Raw genomic sequence first — 20,372 nt, 5'->3', positions numbered from 1 at the left:
ATGGATTTGGTGAACATCCCATGGTAAATGTCCCGGTCCGAAAATATCCGGACTTAGCATGGATTGGGTTACACACAACTAGGACCACGCATTGTAAAGGTTATTAAAACTCAAATCTAGATCTAGTTTGGTTTTTAGTTTTTCAGGAATCGTTTTCACAATATTAAAGCTCAAATGTCTTCATCAAATGTTACTTCCTTATTTACAAAATTGGAAATTATTTCACTTTATTGACATTTTCCAATATTGAAATAACTGAAACAATGTTTAGAAAATGTAATGTATTGTCTTAATACAGTGCAATTTTTGTGTATTTTAATGCATAAAATTCGCCTTCCCTTTTTTCCAATTTAATATTGGTCAGTTTTTAAGTGTTCTGCATTCACTTTTGCTTTAGCATACCCTTAAAGCTAAACAAATGTCTTGCTGAGTAATATTCAATGTAAATAAAAAGTGTAGTTTATACATGTAAACATGTTTTATAGTCAATTTCATTGATGTTTTATATGCACAGAATGTAAGATTTAAACTGTGTGTTTTATTAGAACTTTGAAACTTTGAATGTAATAAAACATGCTTTAATAGCAGTTTAAAAAATTAACATGTCAAGTAAATGCTATATATTTTCAATGTTTTTATGTTGTTCTCTGAATTTCACCCTTTAAGAGTATGTTTTGTGACTTCCCCCCCCCCTTTTTTTTCGACCACCCGGTGGACATTTTTTCCAAAAATTCTTGTAAACCAAAAAATAAAAAAGGAGTGGCCTAAAAGTAAAATTATTTTTTTTTAAATTCTTTCGTAAAAAAATATATTTCTTCAAATATATCGTTATTATTTTCGTTGTTAATGTCCCCGGAGGATGTACTTTCATTCCTGATTATGTATTATCGAGACGGAAAAACAAAATGGCGGAGGGCGGCGAACCCTGTCCGATATTTTAAAATTGGCAAACGCATGTTTACGGTCAAAACACGTGATTGATCACCGGAGATATATTTTGCTCTCTTTTTAATGAAAATATTTTTTTCGCGGTGTTATTTATCCATATCCATGTCCAAATTAAAACTTACTTTTTTACGATAAGACTTTGCGTATATCATGCAAGCTTCTTACGATTAGGCTTTGCGAATTCATGCAGGCTAACTGCCAGGTTCCAATACACATTTCATTAATCGTTATATTAATTTATTCGCAATTATCAATGGTTATTTATTTCGCCTTATTTAAGTTATTTAAGTGAAATCCAAACAAAAACCTGCGAAAGTTGATAACTCATTTATTGAAATGTGTCGGCTGCAGATCAAACGGTACAATTTGTGACGTCAGAGCACGAGCGGTGATAAGATCAAAGGCGTGTGGCTATGGTTTGTATCTAATTCGGTCAGTGGGATACCGTATGATCCCATTTGATTGCCTGGATTTTGCCTAGGCTGGTACGAAAATACCATACGATCAAAATAATAATAATCAATAATCGTCGTCTGGGAATCTTAAAACAATGACCGAAATGTTTGAATTCACCATAAATATGAATGAAACTTGATTGTATTAATGTACGAAAAATAAGATACGTAAAATAAATCCATATCCGCGTTTACTTGTTCTTATTTTAACATACATCCCCTTGAATGCCCAGTTTAAGGAGCTCACAGTTGACAGAAAAATCGGCGATTTTCCTCAAGCGAATAAACGAGTATTGTATAAAAAAACACACACCAGATTTCATGGGCAAAATTGGCGGGAAAATACGGAAGTCGAAGGTAAGGAAATGATTTCAGACATTTAATAATGCTGTTTAATCAGACTTTTTGTAAATAAGACAGAAATTTGCATAATATGGTATTAAAAGTGTAAAAAAAAATCCAGACCTACCGACCCTATTTTTTCGCCATGTCACCGGAAACACAGGTATTTTTTTTGGCCTTAGTGCATACTCGTAAAAAAAAGTACCGTTGAAGTTTGTTATTTTGTGCTGTGACATTTGCTAATAATGTATTCGTATATAAGCGTCCTATCGTAATATCCCCTATATAGCTCGTGTTGTTTTGAACGGTGGTAAATCTTGTTATTTACCTCAAGACCTATTTATGAGGATGTATGTTTGTATGTCAGATGGCAATATGGCAAGAGTACAATTGATCAAATTTTATGTTTCTTCTCGGGCTTATTCCTGTGTTTATTTGGGTGTGAAAGTTTATTTATATTCGCTCTCGGGCAAGGCCCATTCGGCGAGTGCTGCGGTCAGATTGTTAATCATATTACATTTTTTGGAGCATAGTGCACAGACATACAGTTAAAATAGTTAGAGCTACCTTGTTTCTGTAACGAGCACCAGTTTACAGCACTCTATTAAACGCCCCTACCGGAAGACTTTTATATTTGTTTCGTTGTGCGGCCGGAAATCGAACCTCTGGATTGACATTCAAGTGTATTACCACAAACCACGGATCCGCGGCTGTGATTGGACGCCTTTAGAATAAATATCATTGAAAAATTGCCTACATTAAATCACGCTTGAAATCCGTTAGATTGCTATGTGTTCTTCTTACAAATGATCACTTGACTAAGCTCAATGACTAATCTGACATGTTGTGTTTTTGTAATATATAGACAAATTACACGAAACATGAAGCGCTTACATTCAACACACCGAATGAGTGTACATGTATATCAACAACAACAACAACAACAACAACAACAACAAATATCTTTATTACACTCAGGTCATACATACATGACAACATTAGGACAAATAAGTTTAGTCAGCAGTTTCAATAGAAGCTTAATTATACTAATACGAAGAAGGGAGGCTTTGTCTCGAGTGGCGGGAATAAAATGGTTTTGTATTTTTTTCATGGTCATACATGTATCGAATTTATATCTTATCATGGAAAAGAGGGAGACAGTTATTTTAAATATCTTTACAAAATATGAGGGATAAAAGGGATATTCAATATAGTGCCAGATTTCAAAGTCTGTGTCTTGGACAAGCATATCGTATAAATAAATTACAAACGTTATTAGGGAACTCAGTATAATTAATTTAATTTAACAAAAAACCTAGAGAAATTACACTGGCTGACATGCGTTGCGTATTAAATGTTTCACAAATAAGGCTACTCTTGTCAATAGTTTAACATTTGTGCAAGTTAACAGTTCCTTGTATTTGATTGTATTTGGCCTAATGAAATAATAGGTTGGTAGGTATTTTCTTCTGACATTCGAAAAGGATGGGCAGACTAGTAAGAAGTGGTATTCATCACCAAGGTCTGACCTACAAATATGACAGTATCTTTCTGCGTAGTAAACATTATTATACCTTCCTATTTCTATCGGGAATTTGTGGTTCGCCATACGGAATTTACTCATAAAGAGTTTCAAATTAGGAGCAAGATTTAAAAAGTATTTTTCTAATTCGAGGGTTTCCTTGAACAGTGAGTAGTTTTTGCCTATAGAAGAATTATTCATTACAGAGTGCCAATCTTGTTTAAACTGGTCGATAAGGACTTGTTTAACACATTTATGTAAATTAAGGTTTGTATTTGTAGATTGTTCTAACCATACATTGGAAAACCCAGTATTATCTAAAATTGATTTGATGTGATCTGTCCATTTAAAAGATCTGGAATTATCATTTTGCATAGACTTATAGCAAATATGTGATAATTTAGTTTGTTTACCTCGAAGAATGGATATCCAAAATTTTATCATTTTACATTTTATGGTAATTTCTAATGGGTATCGTCCAGTTTCACCATACAGCATATAAGCAGGCGTGCTCATTTTAGTTTTTGTTATTTTTCTGAGAAAACTAAGATGAACTTGCTCAATAATTTTTAGGTTTTCATAGCCCCATACCTCAGCAGAGTATACTAGTATTGGCAATATTGTATGGTCAAATAATTGTAATTGTAAGTCTGTCGGTATATCTAGATTGTAAATACGTTTATATAGTAAGTGCATTGCCTTTTTGGCCTGTTCAACTAAATGTTTTTTTTGCGTTAAGAAAACTTCCAGAGCTTGAGAAGAATACTCCTAGGTATTTATATTTAGTAAGCGTTTCTATTATATTTTCTCCTATTTTGAAATTATAGCGAGTCGGCCTATTAGTGCCTAAAACAACTACCTTTGTTTTATCGATATTGACCTTTAAATCAAAAGTACTGCAATAGTTATCAAAATCATCAATCATTTTTTGCAAATCTGTTTCAGTTTCGCTAAGTAGCGATGTATCGTCAGCGTAAAGTAGGGCGAGTATTTTTAAATAGGTAACCAAATTTTGTTCGTTGCGTATGCTTATTTCGACTCCTGTATTGTTCAGATTAAGAAGGTAGGATGCCAAATCATTCAGAAAAATTGCGAACATAACCGGTGACAAATTTTCTCCTTGTCGGACCCCCTTTTTACTTTCAAAGAATGGTGATAGTATGTTATTATCAACGGAAACACAGGATTTGATATCGCTGTACAAGTTGTATATCATACGAATGAATTTGCCTGATATGCCATACAGGAGTAGTTTTCTCCACAAATAAACTCTGTTAATATTGTCAAATGCAGAGGAAAAATCGACATAACAGCAGTATATTTTTTTCTTTCTAGCACGTAGTAGATCTATAAGTTTATACAAAACAAAAATATGATCAGTCGTTGCATATTTTGCTCTAAAACCGGCTTGATTTTCTTCTAGTATATAATGTTCTTCCAAATATTTGTTTAATGTATTATTTAACAGCGATGTGAATAATTTTCCAAGATGACTTAAAATTGTTATTGGTCTGTAATTTTTACAATCTTGCGGGCTTCCTTTATTTTTAAAAAATGGGCCGAATAATACCCGCTTACCAAACTTCGGGTATATGACCGGTCTCCAAGATAATATTAAATAATTTTACATAAATTGGCATAAGTGATGAGCACGTAGCTTTAATGTGTTCGTTAAGGATACAATCAAAATGAGACGGGCATTTTCCGTTATTCAAATTGTTAATACACTTTTCAAGTTCATAACGGGAGAACGGCCGATTTAGTATGACATTATTTCTTGTGCGGTTAGGAGGCAACTCGAAAACTTCTTGATTGCTACTATCATTCAGATTTTTAAAATGGTTATACATATCTTATAAGGGGGGGGGGGGGGGGGGGGGGGGTAGAGCACTGCGAGTTTTTTTATTCACTCTGTTAAGATACGACCAGTACTCTTTGGGTTTGTGAGTTTTTAAATTACGAAGTTCACGCGCTGTTATTTCTTTATGCGTACTTTTATAAGCGTGACTAGCATTTCTTAAGGAAAGTTTATTGCGCAAAGACCGGCTTCCTTTATATTTCGATTTAGCCAAATTGTATGTACATCTTGTTTTATGACATTCTGGACCAAACCAAGGTTTATTAGTATAATTATTGACGTTATAGTGGGTTTTGCATTTTGCAAACACCCTTTTAGAACTATTAATGAATAAGCTACTGATTTCGTCAACTACTGCATTTAATTCATTTTTTCCTGTTTGAAAGTTCATTGATTCAACCATTTGTATAAGAACAGCTAAGTGTTCTTGATTAATTTGGTTACAAAACATCTCCTTTTTATCAGTTTGCCATTTAGGGCATGTTTTAAAGCTGTGCTCTGACTCAGGTTCGTTTATCGTACTATTAGTTTTTAGACGTGAGCTTACTGCTAAAGAGACACTTAAAAGTGAGTGGCCATCTGACAATAAGTTGTCAGGGTATTTAATTTCAAAGTTAGAAAATTTGTCTAGCAACAAAATGCTTGAAATACAGTAGTCAATCACAGACAAGCTTTTAAGGGTGTATTCATCAACGTTTTTATCTGTTGAGAACCTTCCGTTTAGTATGATTATATTATTGTTTTTACATATGTTTAATAGTCTATGTCCTATATTGTTCGTTCTCGTATCTTTTGATTTTCTTTTTTGTGTTAAACTTTTATGTTTATATTGAGAAAATGCGTTGAAAAAATTCAATGTCTCGTAATCAAAATGAAAATAGTTTGCTATTTCAACCATTAAATAATCGTCTAGGCACGCTGTCCTACCATTAGTATCTCCAATTAGTAAGATGTATTTCTTATTCAATGAAAAGTTACTAATTCGATTTTCCATAAGGTCGAAAATTTCATGTGAAAAATAAGGCGAGCATTCAGGTGGAATGTACATGGCTCCCACAAATACATGTTCCTCAAATCGAGAACCTAGTACAGATTTATCAATATTAAACCAAAATATGTATTCAGATCTGATTCAATGATTGTTACATATTGTGCTATAGAATCTTTAATCAAAATCGCAATACCACCACTTTTGCGTCTTACTTTTTGCTTTCTTGCAAACGATATAAAAGTATAGTTATTAACAAATATAGTATCATTTTGATCCAATTTGGTTTCACCTAAACAAAGAATGTCATAATTATTAACTAATTCGATAAATTCTGGGTATTCTGATTTCCTTTTCACTCCACATACATTAAGATAGCCAATATTTATAAAATCACAACTATTCACACTCTCTTTTCCACACCTGTCCTATAATCGCTGCTCTATTTGACTATTTATAGCGTCATCATCAGGTAGATGGGTTTTTGGGGAGCTATTTTTAGCTGTAGCACGAGATACCGAGGCTGTCGAGCTTCTTCCACGGGGGTTTAGTAGGCACAGTTGACGTGCTTCTCGGACGACCACGTGCTGGTTGTTTACTCTGAGCACTGTAGATAGGAGCTTTTTGTTGAACACTTTGTGATTTTACACTTTGAATATTGGATTTATTAATATTTCGTGGCATACTTGGAGTGACTTGAACAAGGTTTGACACTGGTAATGACATATTGGTTTTGATGACTTGCACTTGATGCAACTGGTAGTGGTTCTCTAAACGGAACGGTGCCGCTGATGATTGAGGGTGAATTTGGTGCACTGTGCTGTGGTCTTGTTTCCGGCGACGACTCCTGGTGTCCCCTCGGCGAAGTACTGGTAAGTGCTTGTGCATCAGTTTGGGGAGACGTGGGGGCATGATTAGGGTTGGAGGTTGCCTGCCCTGGCCAAGTTGGTGCCGGACTCGATTGACGCATGGTGATATATTTAGAAAAATATGTGGGTTTCGTCGGGAGTTGTTTAAAGCTGTCTGACCAACCTGGGAAGCCATTTACTATGACCTCGCCGTTGTGGACGATCATTGCTGGAAATTTAAATTGGACTTCCTTACCATAACGCTTTCGAATGTCCTTATATATGGGCCAAATTTCCTTACGTTTCTTCGAGATTTCCGGTGGGTAATCGCGGTCCATAGCTATTCCTGTACCCTTTAGGAGGAAGCCACGCCCCACCAGTTCGTCCGCTTCATATACAGATGAAACTGTAAATTTGAGTGGGGTCTGTTCTGGGGACGACGGTTAACCAAGTGTTTAGGTGGGTCCTTGCTGCCTAATCTTTCTGCATTTGTGATGGTGAAGTTATTAGGCTCTTGTGACAATGTGGACTCTAGAAAATTTTCCACTGATTCATAGGGATTTTTATTGTCTTTTTCGTCAAGATTGAAAATAATAATGTTTCGTTGCCTAGATTTCCAGTCAATTTGCAATACTCTGCAAGTTGCCTGGTTTATGTTGTCTTTATTATCTGAGGTCTTTGATTCGTTGTCACTGATTCGGTTGGTGTTATCCGTGACCTTAAACTTGAGTGTCTCAACGTCCCCCTGCATTGGAATTGAATGCAGAGACATGTGCGAGGTAAATATCCCATTGAGTGTGGAAAGAAATATTGGTATGATTGGTACCAAGCTTCGAACCTATCTGGGTACGAAACGAAACGTCTAAAGCTACGGACATATGGTAAAATGTATTAACATTTTTCAAGCTCAATATCATATTCAACTAATTGCTTGTGTATTATTTCTTTTTCCATTTTTATAAAATGTTCATTTGCTTATACAACTGGTCATGTATAGTTTTTGTAAGTTTCACTGAACTCCTTTCTCAGCGGCAGAGTCAATGCCCATCAATCCTTCGATCTTTAAGTTCAATGCAAGACTGTGGTAAATAGTCACTCTACTTACAATAGGTTTGCTACAGTTTCATAATGAACGTTTGAACTGCCGCACAAATGCCCAAACGTCTTATTGTGACAAACTACACAAATAGGCTTTGTGCACTTTGTGGGAATCGAACCCACGACCTCTCACTCTGCAGGCGGACATGCATGTTAGCTTGAAAGCGTGACAGTATTATTGCAGCTTTTTGTTCAATACCCTATTCCAGGAGTATATCTGAAGACAACAGTCCCAACCATAGAAGCTCCTACCTGTGTTTACCTCCTCTTCTGAGAGGAGTGGTGTCCCCTGATTAGTGCTGAGGGCTGTGTACGCCAGACCCATTGTGGATGCGAGGGCAAACGGAATGGAGAACCAGACGAGCCCACCTGCCAAGAAGCCCAACACGCCCTGGCGCGGTTTTGCCGCAACGGAACTCTGCCAGTAAGACTGATCTACGAACGACGTGCCGAATCCACCTGGGTGGGGATTGCAAAAAAACATTGATTATCAGGGATGCATACATAAAATAAAGATAAACAAGGTGAGCGCTTTTAAGCTTATATTTTATAGCAGTTTTACCAAATGTAATTTACTATATTTATTGACTTATTATGTACACATGTCCAGTCGTAATGAACACCGTATATAGACTTTGGAGAGGCATTCATCATATTAATTGAGTGTTATATGTTGATGAGCACCATATACTACCAAATAAGAAAACAAAACAGTCCATGTCATGTCCACTCACTGCTGATGGTGATGAGACCAAATACAAAACCGGAAGAGGAGAGCATGGTCAAGTAGCTTGATTCCTGATTCTCCTCTGGGCCACGGCTACACGCCAGTAACTCGTACACGCGGCTCTCGCTGCCTTCATGGAACCAGACACATACGACATAATTTATAATTGAAACTTATAAATGAATTTGCAACAGTTTACTTCTCAGGCTGTAGCTTCATATGTTTAATACATAATATATGTTCAAATGCACCCGGTTTCTATCATAGACTGGAAGCGACAGTGTAGCGAACCTACCGAGGGGATTGCTTTCCGATGGATCGTCGTACACATGAACGACAAAGACGAGCATCATGGAGCAGATGAGGGCGGAGTTGAAAAAGGAAACGTAGAACGTGGCACCCAGGCCGCCAATGAACGTGTACGTACCGACCACCGCTACCAGGAGCACTGTGGCATACTCGACACTCATGTCCTGTGTCAGCCCCGAGAGGACGGCGGACCCGCCTGCAATGGACAACATAGATCAACCGTTGATTAATGGAATGTGGTATTATGGTCGCTAATGAACGTAACAAAGTACGTCACCGTGTTTTAGAGGGTACAGAGGACGTGCCTGTATTTCATTTGACGTGCGTTTCCTGTGACAGCACGTAGAGAACGGCAGACATGCATAACAAAATGACACGAGGTGGCAGGTCAAACGTTGTGGTCATGTGTTAGAGTGCATGTATAAATACAGCACCATGTACGTCGTACTTATCGCGAGCGTCACATGACAGCCCCGATCGGGCGATTAAACCGGCTGTATTGCACAAGCTTTGAGTGACTCACATTTTGTTGACTATTTGAAGGCAGTCTTATTTTGAATATTTTGTATGAGGCTTCGCTTATATGGAAAGCACCGTCGCATAATTGGCGCCCATGTATCATGTCAACGCAAGCAGTACGGTGGACCCGCATGTTCGATAGTGTGTACATGCCATGGCGATCTGATAGAAGATAAGTTAATGTAATCTTTATGTTATTGAAGAACAAAACACAAATGCAAAACGCATGTCGTATCATCATTCCGTTTACATTTCATAAGCTGGGTTTTCACGTCACGAACATTGAACCAAAATAGGTAAATAATCGTTTATAGTCTTACTATGAGTGGCAATATTTTTGCATGTTGTTAGTCTCTTTTTCATGAGTGTAGAACGAAAAACAGCACTCCCCTGACGAATCCCCCCTCTCCCTCAACCATTGCAATGAATCAATTCAAATGGCAGCATATAATGGACTATTCAGCACAGTGCATAGCTATGTTCACCATAAAATACTGCTGAAGCCCGTTTTATTGTCATTAATACACCATTACAGATTGAAAAATCCCGTATCCATTGTTAAGCCTAAATGGAATCACAGCAAGCGTTCAATGCAAACCTTGACTCTGGAGACCACAGACGCTTGGTATCAATTAAGACAAATTAAGGCCATTGTACTGTATAGCTTGTGCCATACAACTAATTACAATTTAAATTAAAGAATATTCCCCATACATCAAACGGTCGGTCGTCATCAGATATTTTTCTAGGAAAATCATGATGTTCTTCAATTACAAAAGAACTGTGAGGTTTCTGTGCTAAATGTTACTGTACTGTATGTTAGAAGTATACAAATACAGCCAATGAGATCGTATAAAAGTCTTATATAAGTAACGCTTAATCGCTAAGAATGCCAGTTTTGAAACATCAAAGACATGACGTCGTAATATTGTTCTCCGCCTGCTAAAAATACGTTATGATCTAACCCAGTAAATGCAAATTGTGTTAATTTTAAATGCCGAACAAGGGCTCGCACCTTTTGTCCGCTCCTCCCTTTATCTTTAAGATTGTAAACAATAATTTCTAAATATCACGTAGAAAATATCCCACCGTTTCATATTCGAATAAAGAATTCATAAGCTCTGGTAAAAATAGTGATGTCGCGAAATGTTAAATGAAGTAACCATGTTTTATATTGAACTAAAACGAATGAAAAATGATCCTGAGCTACGTCTTCATAATATTAAGCCAACTAAAGGTAACTGTTAAACCCATAAATGGTAACATGTATGATGTATTACTTCCCACTGCTCTAACTCTACGATAATGACGACAGTACTTATATGGTGTTATTTTATATTTAGACAAACCAAGTGATGTATATTTTTTTTAAATCGCGGTTGTTAAATCATGAACAAAAAAATATTAACGTTGTCATAAACCAAGATTTATCTTAAATGCCAACTGGTTTCGCTGCAAGCTCTTCAAATTAATTCACAATTACACATTCTTTGTAAACATGTTCTCTATTTCTGAGTCTTAACGCTTTACTGCATTTCCACATTGGCAGAAGACCTTTTAAACCAAGGCAATTGTTGTATATCGGTATACAATCTTGATGTATTTTAGTCACAACAGACGTTTTCACCACTGATAAGCCAAAGCTGTTTCTGTTTTTGGAAAATCATTGAACTGATTGGATGTGGAAAATAAGAGACGATTTTTGTATCCTTTTGGCGAAATAATATGAAAAAAACCCAACTTACTATTCTTTGCCACTTAAGATCATGTTTCTTTTGTAAGATATCAGATAAAATATCTAACAGAACTGTAAACCAATTTATGAATTGCGTGATTGATACCATTATCGGGGTATGAACGCAGAGGATTCCATACAGTCTTAAACCAGCCCAACTGCGTTCATACCCCGATAACGACATCATACACACAGACCGAATTTTCTTATGTCGTAAACATATAAAAACAGTTTCTTGACAATGCACGACTAGCATCAGAAAATAATTAATACTGTTACGACCTAGCCCCGTGGTCCGTCGACGCTATCAACTGTCCCTTTTAGGGTGACCAAGTATTTGAAGTGTTCCCCTCGTGACTGTCCCTCAGGTACTGGTAGCGAAACCTCTCTATGGCAGTTAAATTGTATATAGTCTAACCATTGCGTGTCGAAAACTAGTTCACCGGGAAGACAACTCAAATCGATGTTTACAAGTTTAATAAACGTTGTAAAACAGTACACCAGCGGAATAAATCATCATTTAAACATCAAAAGAAGAAAAGGTACAGTATGCAATCGCTGGGTAGACACAGGAAAACGCTATATCATCGTGTTAAAATTTATAAGTCCTTTAAACATTAATTTTCCGCGAATTTCCTATATACTATTTTTGAATTTTATCAAGGAGACAAATAATAAAAATCGTTTCATTTGTTATCGTTTTCTATTTCCAGATAAATGTCAAAACCAAATGCCAAAATGGACGAAACGCCCGAGGTCGAATCGTACGGGATGTGCTTCAAGCTATGTCCAAGTTACGTCTCCTCTCGATTCTGGAAAACCCCGCCTTATATACTCACATGGTCAAATGACCGAAACTCATGGTCATATGACCCGACCGAAAATGACCCGACCGAAAACGACCCATATTTTTGGGTCAAATGACCCAAAAATATTGGCTGACAGTCAATCCAAGATGGCGTCGTCTAGATCGTGAACTATTGAAAAAGTAAATAAACAATCTTCTCTACATGAACACGTGGATATTCACTTCTGATTTTCTGTGTCTTTACCCAAGTTTATCAGGTTTGTGAGCAATGAAATCTGAATAAAATAAATGTAGATAGCTTTGTGTAGCATTTGTAATAACTTTTATCCCGGTGGAATGATTGCTCACTCGGCGGTGGCAAAATTCAAACAAGGCTGGGGCATATCAATACGGTCACAATGAACAAGGCATTATACAAGGTAAACAATTTAAAGACAAATACAACAATACATCAATCGCGCACTTCATTTCTTATTATTTACATCAATAGTTCTGAATCAAGATTTTTCTGATTTTTCTTTCCAGATGGTTGAATTGACACGTACTTTTCCCAGCCCAACTGCATTCATTTCCCTGATAATGACATCAATCGACCAATTCATTACTGATATTTACATCAATCGTTCATTATTTTCCATAAATGTTTAAAAATATTTAAGTTCCTTTAAGAAAACATTATATTTTTTTCACCCATTCTGTAAATAGAACGACTCGACCGTATTCGCAAACAACTTATCTTCTTGCGACATATTAATGCGGGGAAAATATTATCACTCATAGTTGATACGTTAGATGGCTTCTTTAACTCAAACTTGAAACCTAAATGACAACAATACATTAAACAAACATTATTTTTACACTTTTCAACATGTTGATTGCAGATGTTCGTGACCTGTTGTCACAATACAAGCAATTACAAGATAAACAAAGTTCGATTCGCGCTCCGAAGATGATGCTTTCATCAGAAAATATTCGTTATCGCCAAAAGGCCGTTCATTTAAGGAATGGATGTTGAGGTGTAAAAGTTAAGTTATTCTAACATTGAAAATTTAGAAGTAAACGAATTCTTTAGGTTAAAAAAATATTTGTACGGTTTCAATGTTTTGAGGACGTGAGGTGAGCTCCACCTAGATGTTTGAAGGACACCAAGAAGAGGCAATACTAGTTATATAGCTATGTGGTCAACATATGCTTTTAAAAATAGTTTGTCCACCTTAACTGAAGGTCATTTCATATATATTCTTCTGGAATAGAATTACTTTCACGGTTATAATGAAAGTAATTTAAGACTGTCTCGTGTTATAAACATTCATTGAATTTCCATCTACACCACGCTGAAAACTGTGCGCCAGTCACACTGCGTAAACGGCGGCCTTCTTTCCCAACATTCTTCCATTTATAATGCGTTTTCGTTCAATTTTCAGTAAGATCAACCGGGATCTGTATCGAACACTTTAAAGCTCATTAACAATGTGTCAAGCCAAACCTGGTGACACTCAAGAACCACCAGATGTTTCCAGATCCACTCTACAAACACGGGCGTTACTTATTCGCTGTTTAATCTCACTTCGTAAGTTTTGTATTCACAAAAAAATTCGTATCATGCATGCCATTGTATAGTGTTACCGTACAGGGATTAATTTTGTTTCATGCATTTTCTCTGTTGGCGTCCGATGGCGTTTCTTGCATAAAAGTTAATGAAGACTCTTCAATGATTTCCGATCAGAAAACACTCGTGAGGAAAGCTACACTTTGATAGTTTGATTTGTACACCTGTACTTAAAATTGATGAACATTATGTGGTGATTGGCTTCACATGCCATACTGGTTGTCATTTGCTAAATAATGGTTGTCGGGCCATTTGCTACAACATGTTAGATTGTAAATTACTGCATTTTACAATCCAATACAACCCAATCGATATGTCGCCACTTTCACCATACCAGGGCAGTGTTCAACAATTAAAAAACTGCTATATATCATTTGTGCAAATATGGTGCCGTAATTCTTATAAACATTGAGCTTAAATTAAAGGAGCTTCGCTTATATACAATCAAACCCCGTTTGCTCGAACTCGCTTGGCTCGAATTCCTCCTTGGCTCGAACTGGATTTACAGGGCCGATTTCTTTAAACTGAAGGTAAGCAATCCCGCTTGGCTCGATTATTTCGAGGCTTGAGGTATTTTCGCCGGTCCCTGGGAGTTCGAGCCAAAGGGGTTCGAATGTACAACAGCAGTTCAATATGAGGAATGAAAAATGAAAAGTTATTTCTCGCCTCTCCGTGCACTTTACTAAAAGCGAAAACAAGCAATAGAACATATTCGCTTCGCTTCATCATAAAGATTTCACACATTCTGATCTATCTGACTTAGATTATGACGTGTTTCACCAGGCGGGAACAAAAAAGACGTCATGTTTGTTAAGCTGTGAAACTGCCATTCTTAACCAAGACCAATACAATCAATACTCCAATAGGTAATTCAATTGTTTCAAAATGTAAGTGACGTCGCGTCAGATATTGGCGTTCAGTTAGAAAATGTACCATTCTCACACGGTAAAGCAATTGAAATGCAAACATAGAGTTACAAAATACTACTGGAAAGGTAATGAATCCCGCTTTTTGACAAAATAAAAAAAATCAATAGGCTAAGAATTTTTTTTTTATTTCGTGACGTCAATGAAAAGATGCATGTCATTCAATCCAATACACTGTAGAACAAGAACGCCACAATGAAAAAATGCTTAATATTATGAATACATTACGTTTAAAGTGTACTTATAACCAGTAAAAAGTATCTGCTTGTTTACCTAGCATAGCATTCGATGTGACGATGATGTTGGTGATGAGAGCGTAGCAGACGAAAACCTTATGGGTGTTGGCACCGTAGCGCGCCCGGATAACTTGAAGGAAAGTTTTGGCGCCCGGGGCCCGTATCTTGAGCTGCACGGACACCATGGAAAATAGCAGAATCTGGATTGTGGCGCCCGCCGCGTACCAGAAAGGCCCGCTCACGCCGTACTGCAAAAAATATTTGTCCGTTAGCTTATATACTGGGTGATAATGAATGTAATTATAGTATGAAATGGATACATGTTAAGTCGCAAAAGGTGCTGATGTAGCTAATGATTTATGTTCCTAGTAATTGAAGTTAAATGTAGCATCTTCATCCCTCGCTCGAGTATATAACCTTTTTGACGTCTGCATACATTACCCTTAACACTTTCTTACAATTAGCTTCAATAAATTATTTGGAATAACATGTTTCATACTGTTTTACACTGTAATTTGAAGAAAAATATCTTAATTGATTGTACAATCATGACACATGAAAGGATCATAATGTTATTTCTAAACACAAAATGGTTGATAGAATCATATCTCAATCTGAAAAATATTTTCCAGATACAGAATACAATGTTACTTTTATTAAATATTATCGTTGGCTTTTCAACTTAATTTAATGAACTTTTGTCTGTATTAATTGTTGCGTCGTCTGCGTAGTACGGCAGACACACCTCACTTTCTTTTCCGATAAATCACGTTTATATGACTAGGTGCAGTGTTTTCAAACGTAGTACATGTACGTATATTGGTCATGGTCAGTAGGTGACGTCTATTGACTTTGACCATGGTTAGACAAATGATGGACACTCCCGACAGGTGACACATCCGATCCACGAAGTCTAGTCTTAATATCCATGTCGCAAAATGATGAGCGAAGTCGTAGGTTCTAGGTTCAAGGCTGTATGTTATTTGTGATTCTATATACGTCACGAATATATGATTACTTGGCGTATTTGTCTGTAAGTCACTTATATGAGATTGTTTTAACGTCATGCATTTACGATTACCAAGCATATTGCCTTTTTTCCTACAGGCAGACATGATTATTGGAACGTACAGAATGAGATCCCTATAATTGTTGCAAGTGTAAGAGAGTGCAGGTATAGCTTATTGTGTGGAGTCCTCGATGCTATTTTTCCAAAAAGTCGAAAACATTTACAAATACATTTGTTGCTTATTTGTTCTTTTCTTTTTTCTGTTTGTCCCTTCCTGTCCGTTCTATAATGGTCAAACATGATGTTTTGATGGGTATGGATAGATTAATGTGTTTTGCAGGGCTGGGGTCACATGGCATGTTCTGGACCCAAGTTGTGGTGCCACATTAGACGGTGAGATATATACCTTACTAGCCACTGTGCAGGAGAAGAGGAGTGTGGCTGCCCATGTCCACTGGGAGACGATGGTAGTCGCCGTCAGTCCGATGTTTACTTTCCCGCCGGCGTCAAACGCGGTGTCCAACGTGTTCTGTAATGGAAACACATTCATTAAGTCATTCATACACAGTCATATATATTTGTTAATGCGCGACTGCGAAGGCAGCTTTGCTACACCGTATATTGGAAGAAACGAGGCGGTAATTTTCCCAAATCGGCCTTATTTTGGTATCATCATTGTCAACATCATCATCATATTCATCATCATTTTCGACGTCGTCGTTGCTGTTGTTGTTGTTGGTTTATTATTTCAAGCCGTTGTAGGTCATTGTGTCTTTACCAACCAAGTTTCGGGAATGAAATACTGAAATTCGTAGCGTGTAACGTGTCTTGGTAGTGACTATCAAAATTCAGCTAAAAATGACAATCACTCGAGATAAGCCAATACTGGGGGCCCTGTTAAAAGGCCATAGAGGGGCCAAATTTATCACTTTTTACATTCTCCCAATAACCAATAAGTGAGGTCTTAAGGTCTGGGTTGAACTATACAGGCGCGTAGGAAGGAAATTGACATCGGGGCCGCGGAAGGGGTGGGCACTGGAGGGGTGTCCCCTATCAACGAGATATTTTTCAATTTTAAGCTTGAAAAACTCGATTTCCAGTGAGTTAAATAGCCAGCAATATGTATTATTTGAGTTCGGGTTTTATTTTCATGTTTTTATATAAACCTTTTTCGGTTAAAATAGTTAATAGATATAAAACTATTATCGTTTAGTAGCATTTATTCATATTTGCGCAGTCTCACAATGTATGTTAAATAACAAATTAGCGCAGTTTACCTCTTCATATATAGTGAAGCCACGAGTGACTTTGGAACCATTGCGAGTTGAATGCCATGAGCTCAGTTTTTAGTGCCAAAAGATCTCTTGGAAATGTAACTTTTAGGCTGATTTGGAACGGCCATTTTAAAGTCAAAAATTAATGTGACGAATTTGAAATAATACATATTGCTGGCTATTTAATGACAGTTCTTTTTAACGAGTAATTGCAATTATCACAATCAACTACAGTTTTTGAAACATCAAAAACGATACAAATAATTATTGTCTTATTGCCTCTTCTTCCACTTACCCGTCTCTAATAATCTGCCGACTGTTTTAGTATTATTTATCATTCGAGGTTAACAAGTAATAAAACGCGATTAAAGGGCCAAAATTTAGATTGATAGATGTATAAACATTATATTATAGGAATATATGTATGCCATTTTATTGTAGCTTTCCGGTTTGTTTACAGGCGCACTCTTACTCCCAAGTAAGAATTACCACAATTAATACAATTGTTTTAATATACTAAAAAGGAAGAATACATGTCGAAAACAAAGGTTTTTAAGAAAGATACCTAGTTTAATTTGAAAAGAAAGGTGTAGAAAACACGATATTTCAACCTTATGAGAAGATAGTAGATCACAGTTAACCTTTAAGCCCTCACCAATCATTTAAAATGTTTGCGTTTTCAGCAATTCAATACATGGTTACAATCTTGTTATCTGTGATTAACATTTTCCAGAAATGCATTATTTAGTGAGTAGTTAATGGTTTATCACTCAAAAATTATGTTTGTTATACATGTGTATGCATTGATTTTGAATAAGAGCGTCATTTTAATAACATGTACTCTTGAAAGCAAACACAACAAACGCAGATTTGCAAAGCATTTGGATACAAACTTTAACGAGTACTTAAACATAAAAGTTCTTATTTAGATAGCATTCGTTTCGTCGTCACTATAGGATTAAATTACATGTGACTGTTTGGTTTCTGGTCAGGTTTCCACAGTTACTTGACACCACGCTATTATGCCATTTATCATACGGAGAATTTCCTAAGCTGAAGAAAAGCATGTGGGTGAGCATTAAAGAATGCTGCAAATCAATATAAAATATTGTCGATCATCCAAAGATTGGAGATTTGACATTGAACAATCAACTCTCGCGCACGAACGTTCACGGGCAACACGCACGTATTTCTTCTGAAATGTAGACTAGATAGATACGCAATATTATGTACGTATTCCTTCTGATATATACAATATATACGTTTCATGGTTTTCACATCCAAATAGTAACATATATGCGCTGTTTTGTCTAGAAGCTAGGCAATCTCGTAAGATCTGATATATTAGTAAATATGTGGATGAAAATCAACTGCTTTTTGGGATATATAGAGGATTTTGAACTTTAACTTGAAAAATGTCCTATTTTTTGAATATTTTTCTGTCAATATTAATTCACATGCACTTAAAGCTGCACTCTCACAGATATACTATTTTTACAACTTTTTTTATTTATTTTTTTTATGTTTAGGAAAGTTTTTCGTAAATATCTGCAAACCAATGATAAAAGATTGCTGACAAAAGATAAGATCGTTGATTTGCATATTTCCGTTCGAAAATTAATGTTTTATGGCTTGAACCGTTACTAACGGTTTAAGAAAAATGCATAAAACATTAATTTTTGAACTTAAAATCTGCGATTTAGTTTTTGACAGCAATCTTAAATAAGTGACTTCCATGGATTTTCGCAAAAATTGGCTCGTTCCAAGAAGTTGTCAAAACGTTCAATCAGTGAAAGTGCAACTTTAATAGTTACACAATTTTGTACCTCGTCATCTAGTTTTGTTGTTTGTCAAATAATAGTTTTACTTTGATTTAACTTTAAGTGAGGAACCTATTGTCAACTTAACTGGAAAATAAATTAAGGTGACATTAAACTGAGTTCAACCGGTGTTACAATTACATGTGTTGAAACAGAAAGTGGACCATTTTTAAAAATATATAGGATTTGTCACGAGTCTTCATATAATGCAAAATTTTATTCAACTCGTTTAGCAAATATGTTAGTTAATATCATGTTTCCTTGAAGAGTTGAATCAAAGAGTGTATCAAATGATGACGGGTGTCAGATTTTTTGACCATATGATTTTCCAGTAAAAGACAACAATGAACAACGATCTGTCTGTTTCACCTGCTCTCAATTTGCTATTGCCTGCGCTGAATGCATTACAGAAACTTAGTACCCGTTATAATTAAAAATCACAGGTATACCCCGATCTTTTTAATTCTTTGTATACGTAGAATGCATATTTAGATTATATCCAGTAAGAACTAAAACCAAAAACATTGTATTTTTTTAATTTCAAATCGTGACGTCATATCCGGCAAATACCGAACGTCTTTGAACACGTTTTTTTATCTCGAAATGAAGAAGAAATACTACGCTTTCCTCTTGATATTAAGATGGAAAATGTACTTCTGTAGTCAAAGTAAACTCCATCATGAAAAAGAAGAGAAATAAGCATATGCCATGCTTGAATATGACCAATAAAACAATTATTGTTCCAAACATACGTGACGGCTATATTAAACAGTGTACAAAATACATGTTATAAACTTATCTAGGGTGGGGGGTGGACAAAGGGAGAACACTCCAACATCCGGTAGTGGACAAATATTTTAATCAACAATCGATCAAAACTAAGGCAAGTTTAAAAAGCTTAACGCATTCTACTTAAGACCATTATTTGGTACACCATTCCGAAATATAAAGCATATATGCATTCCATTCAAACCTCTGTTTTCTGTATAACTGCTTATTAATTTAGGATGCAGAGCAAAAAGTGGTTGAAATCCTTCTACCTAGTATAAGAAAAGCTGTACTATATTTTGACAGTTGATTTAATGTTTTAAGTATCATTTTTAGGATCAAAAGTAATCTTTGCACAAAAACGTAAAAAATTGTGTTATTTTTTGAAGATATGACCCACAGGGGCAGGTTGCATTGTTTTGACACACCACGCCCCTGTCAGTTTTTTGTGTTTTGTTTTTTTGTCAATTTTTTTATCAATTTTAGTAAGAATATGATGTGGTAACTGTAAATTGTGATAATTGGCCAAAAAAATGCTTTTAATTTTTATTTTATTATCTTTGTAAAGGGTGA

The 20,372-nt window shown here is 35.9% G+C and overlaps 1 protein-coding gene across 1 annotated transcript in view; it reads right to left on the bottom strand.

The window, feature by feature from the left end:
• Positions 1 to 20,372, bottom strand: part of LOC128208424 (uncharacterized) — a 30,956-nt gene that overhangs the window by 10,096 nt on the left and 488 nt on the right. Inside the window, exons 2-6 of the mRNA XM_052911984.1 lie at positions 16,344 to 16,466; positions 14,966 to 15,176; positions 9,082 to 9,291; positions 8,794 to 8,916; positions 8,312 to 8,518 (exon numbers count right to left, since the gene is read on the bottom strand). Coding sequence (XP_052767944.1) covers positions 8,312 to 8,518; positions 8,794 to 8,916; positions 9,082 to 9,291; positions 14,966 to 15,176; positions 16,344 to 16,466 — 874 coding nt within the window. The remainder of the gene's footprint in view (positions 1 to 8,311; positions 8,519 to 8,793; positions 8,917 to 9,081; positions 9,292 to 14,965; positions 15,177 to 16,343; positions 16,467 to 20,372) is intronic.

This window comes from Mya arenaria, chromosome 11 (genome assembly GCF_026914265.1).
Source record: "Mya arenaria isolate MELC-2E11 chromosome 11, ASM2691426v1".
NCBI lineage: Eukaryota > Metazoa > Mollusca > Bivalvia > Myida > Myidae > Mya > Mya arenaria.
The sequence above is the reverse complement of the archived record's forward strand: the minus strand, read 5'-3'. Positions and strand labels throughout refer to the sequence as shown.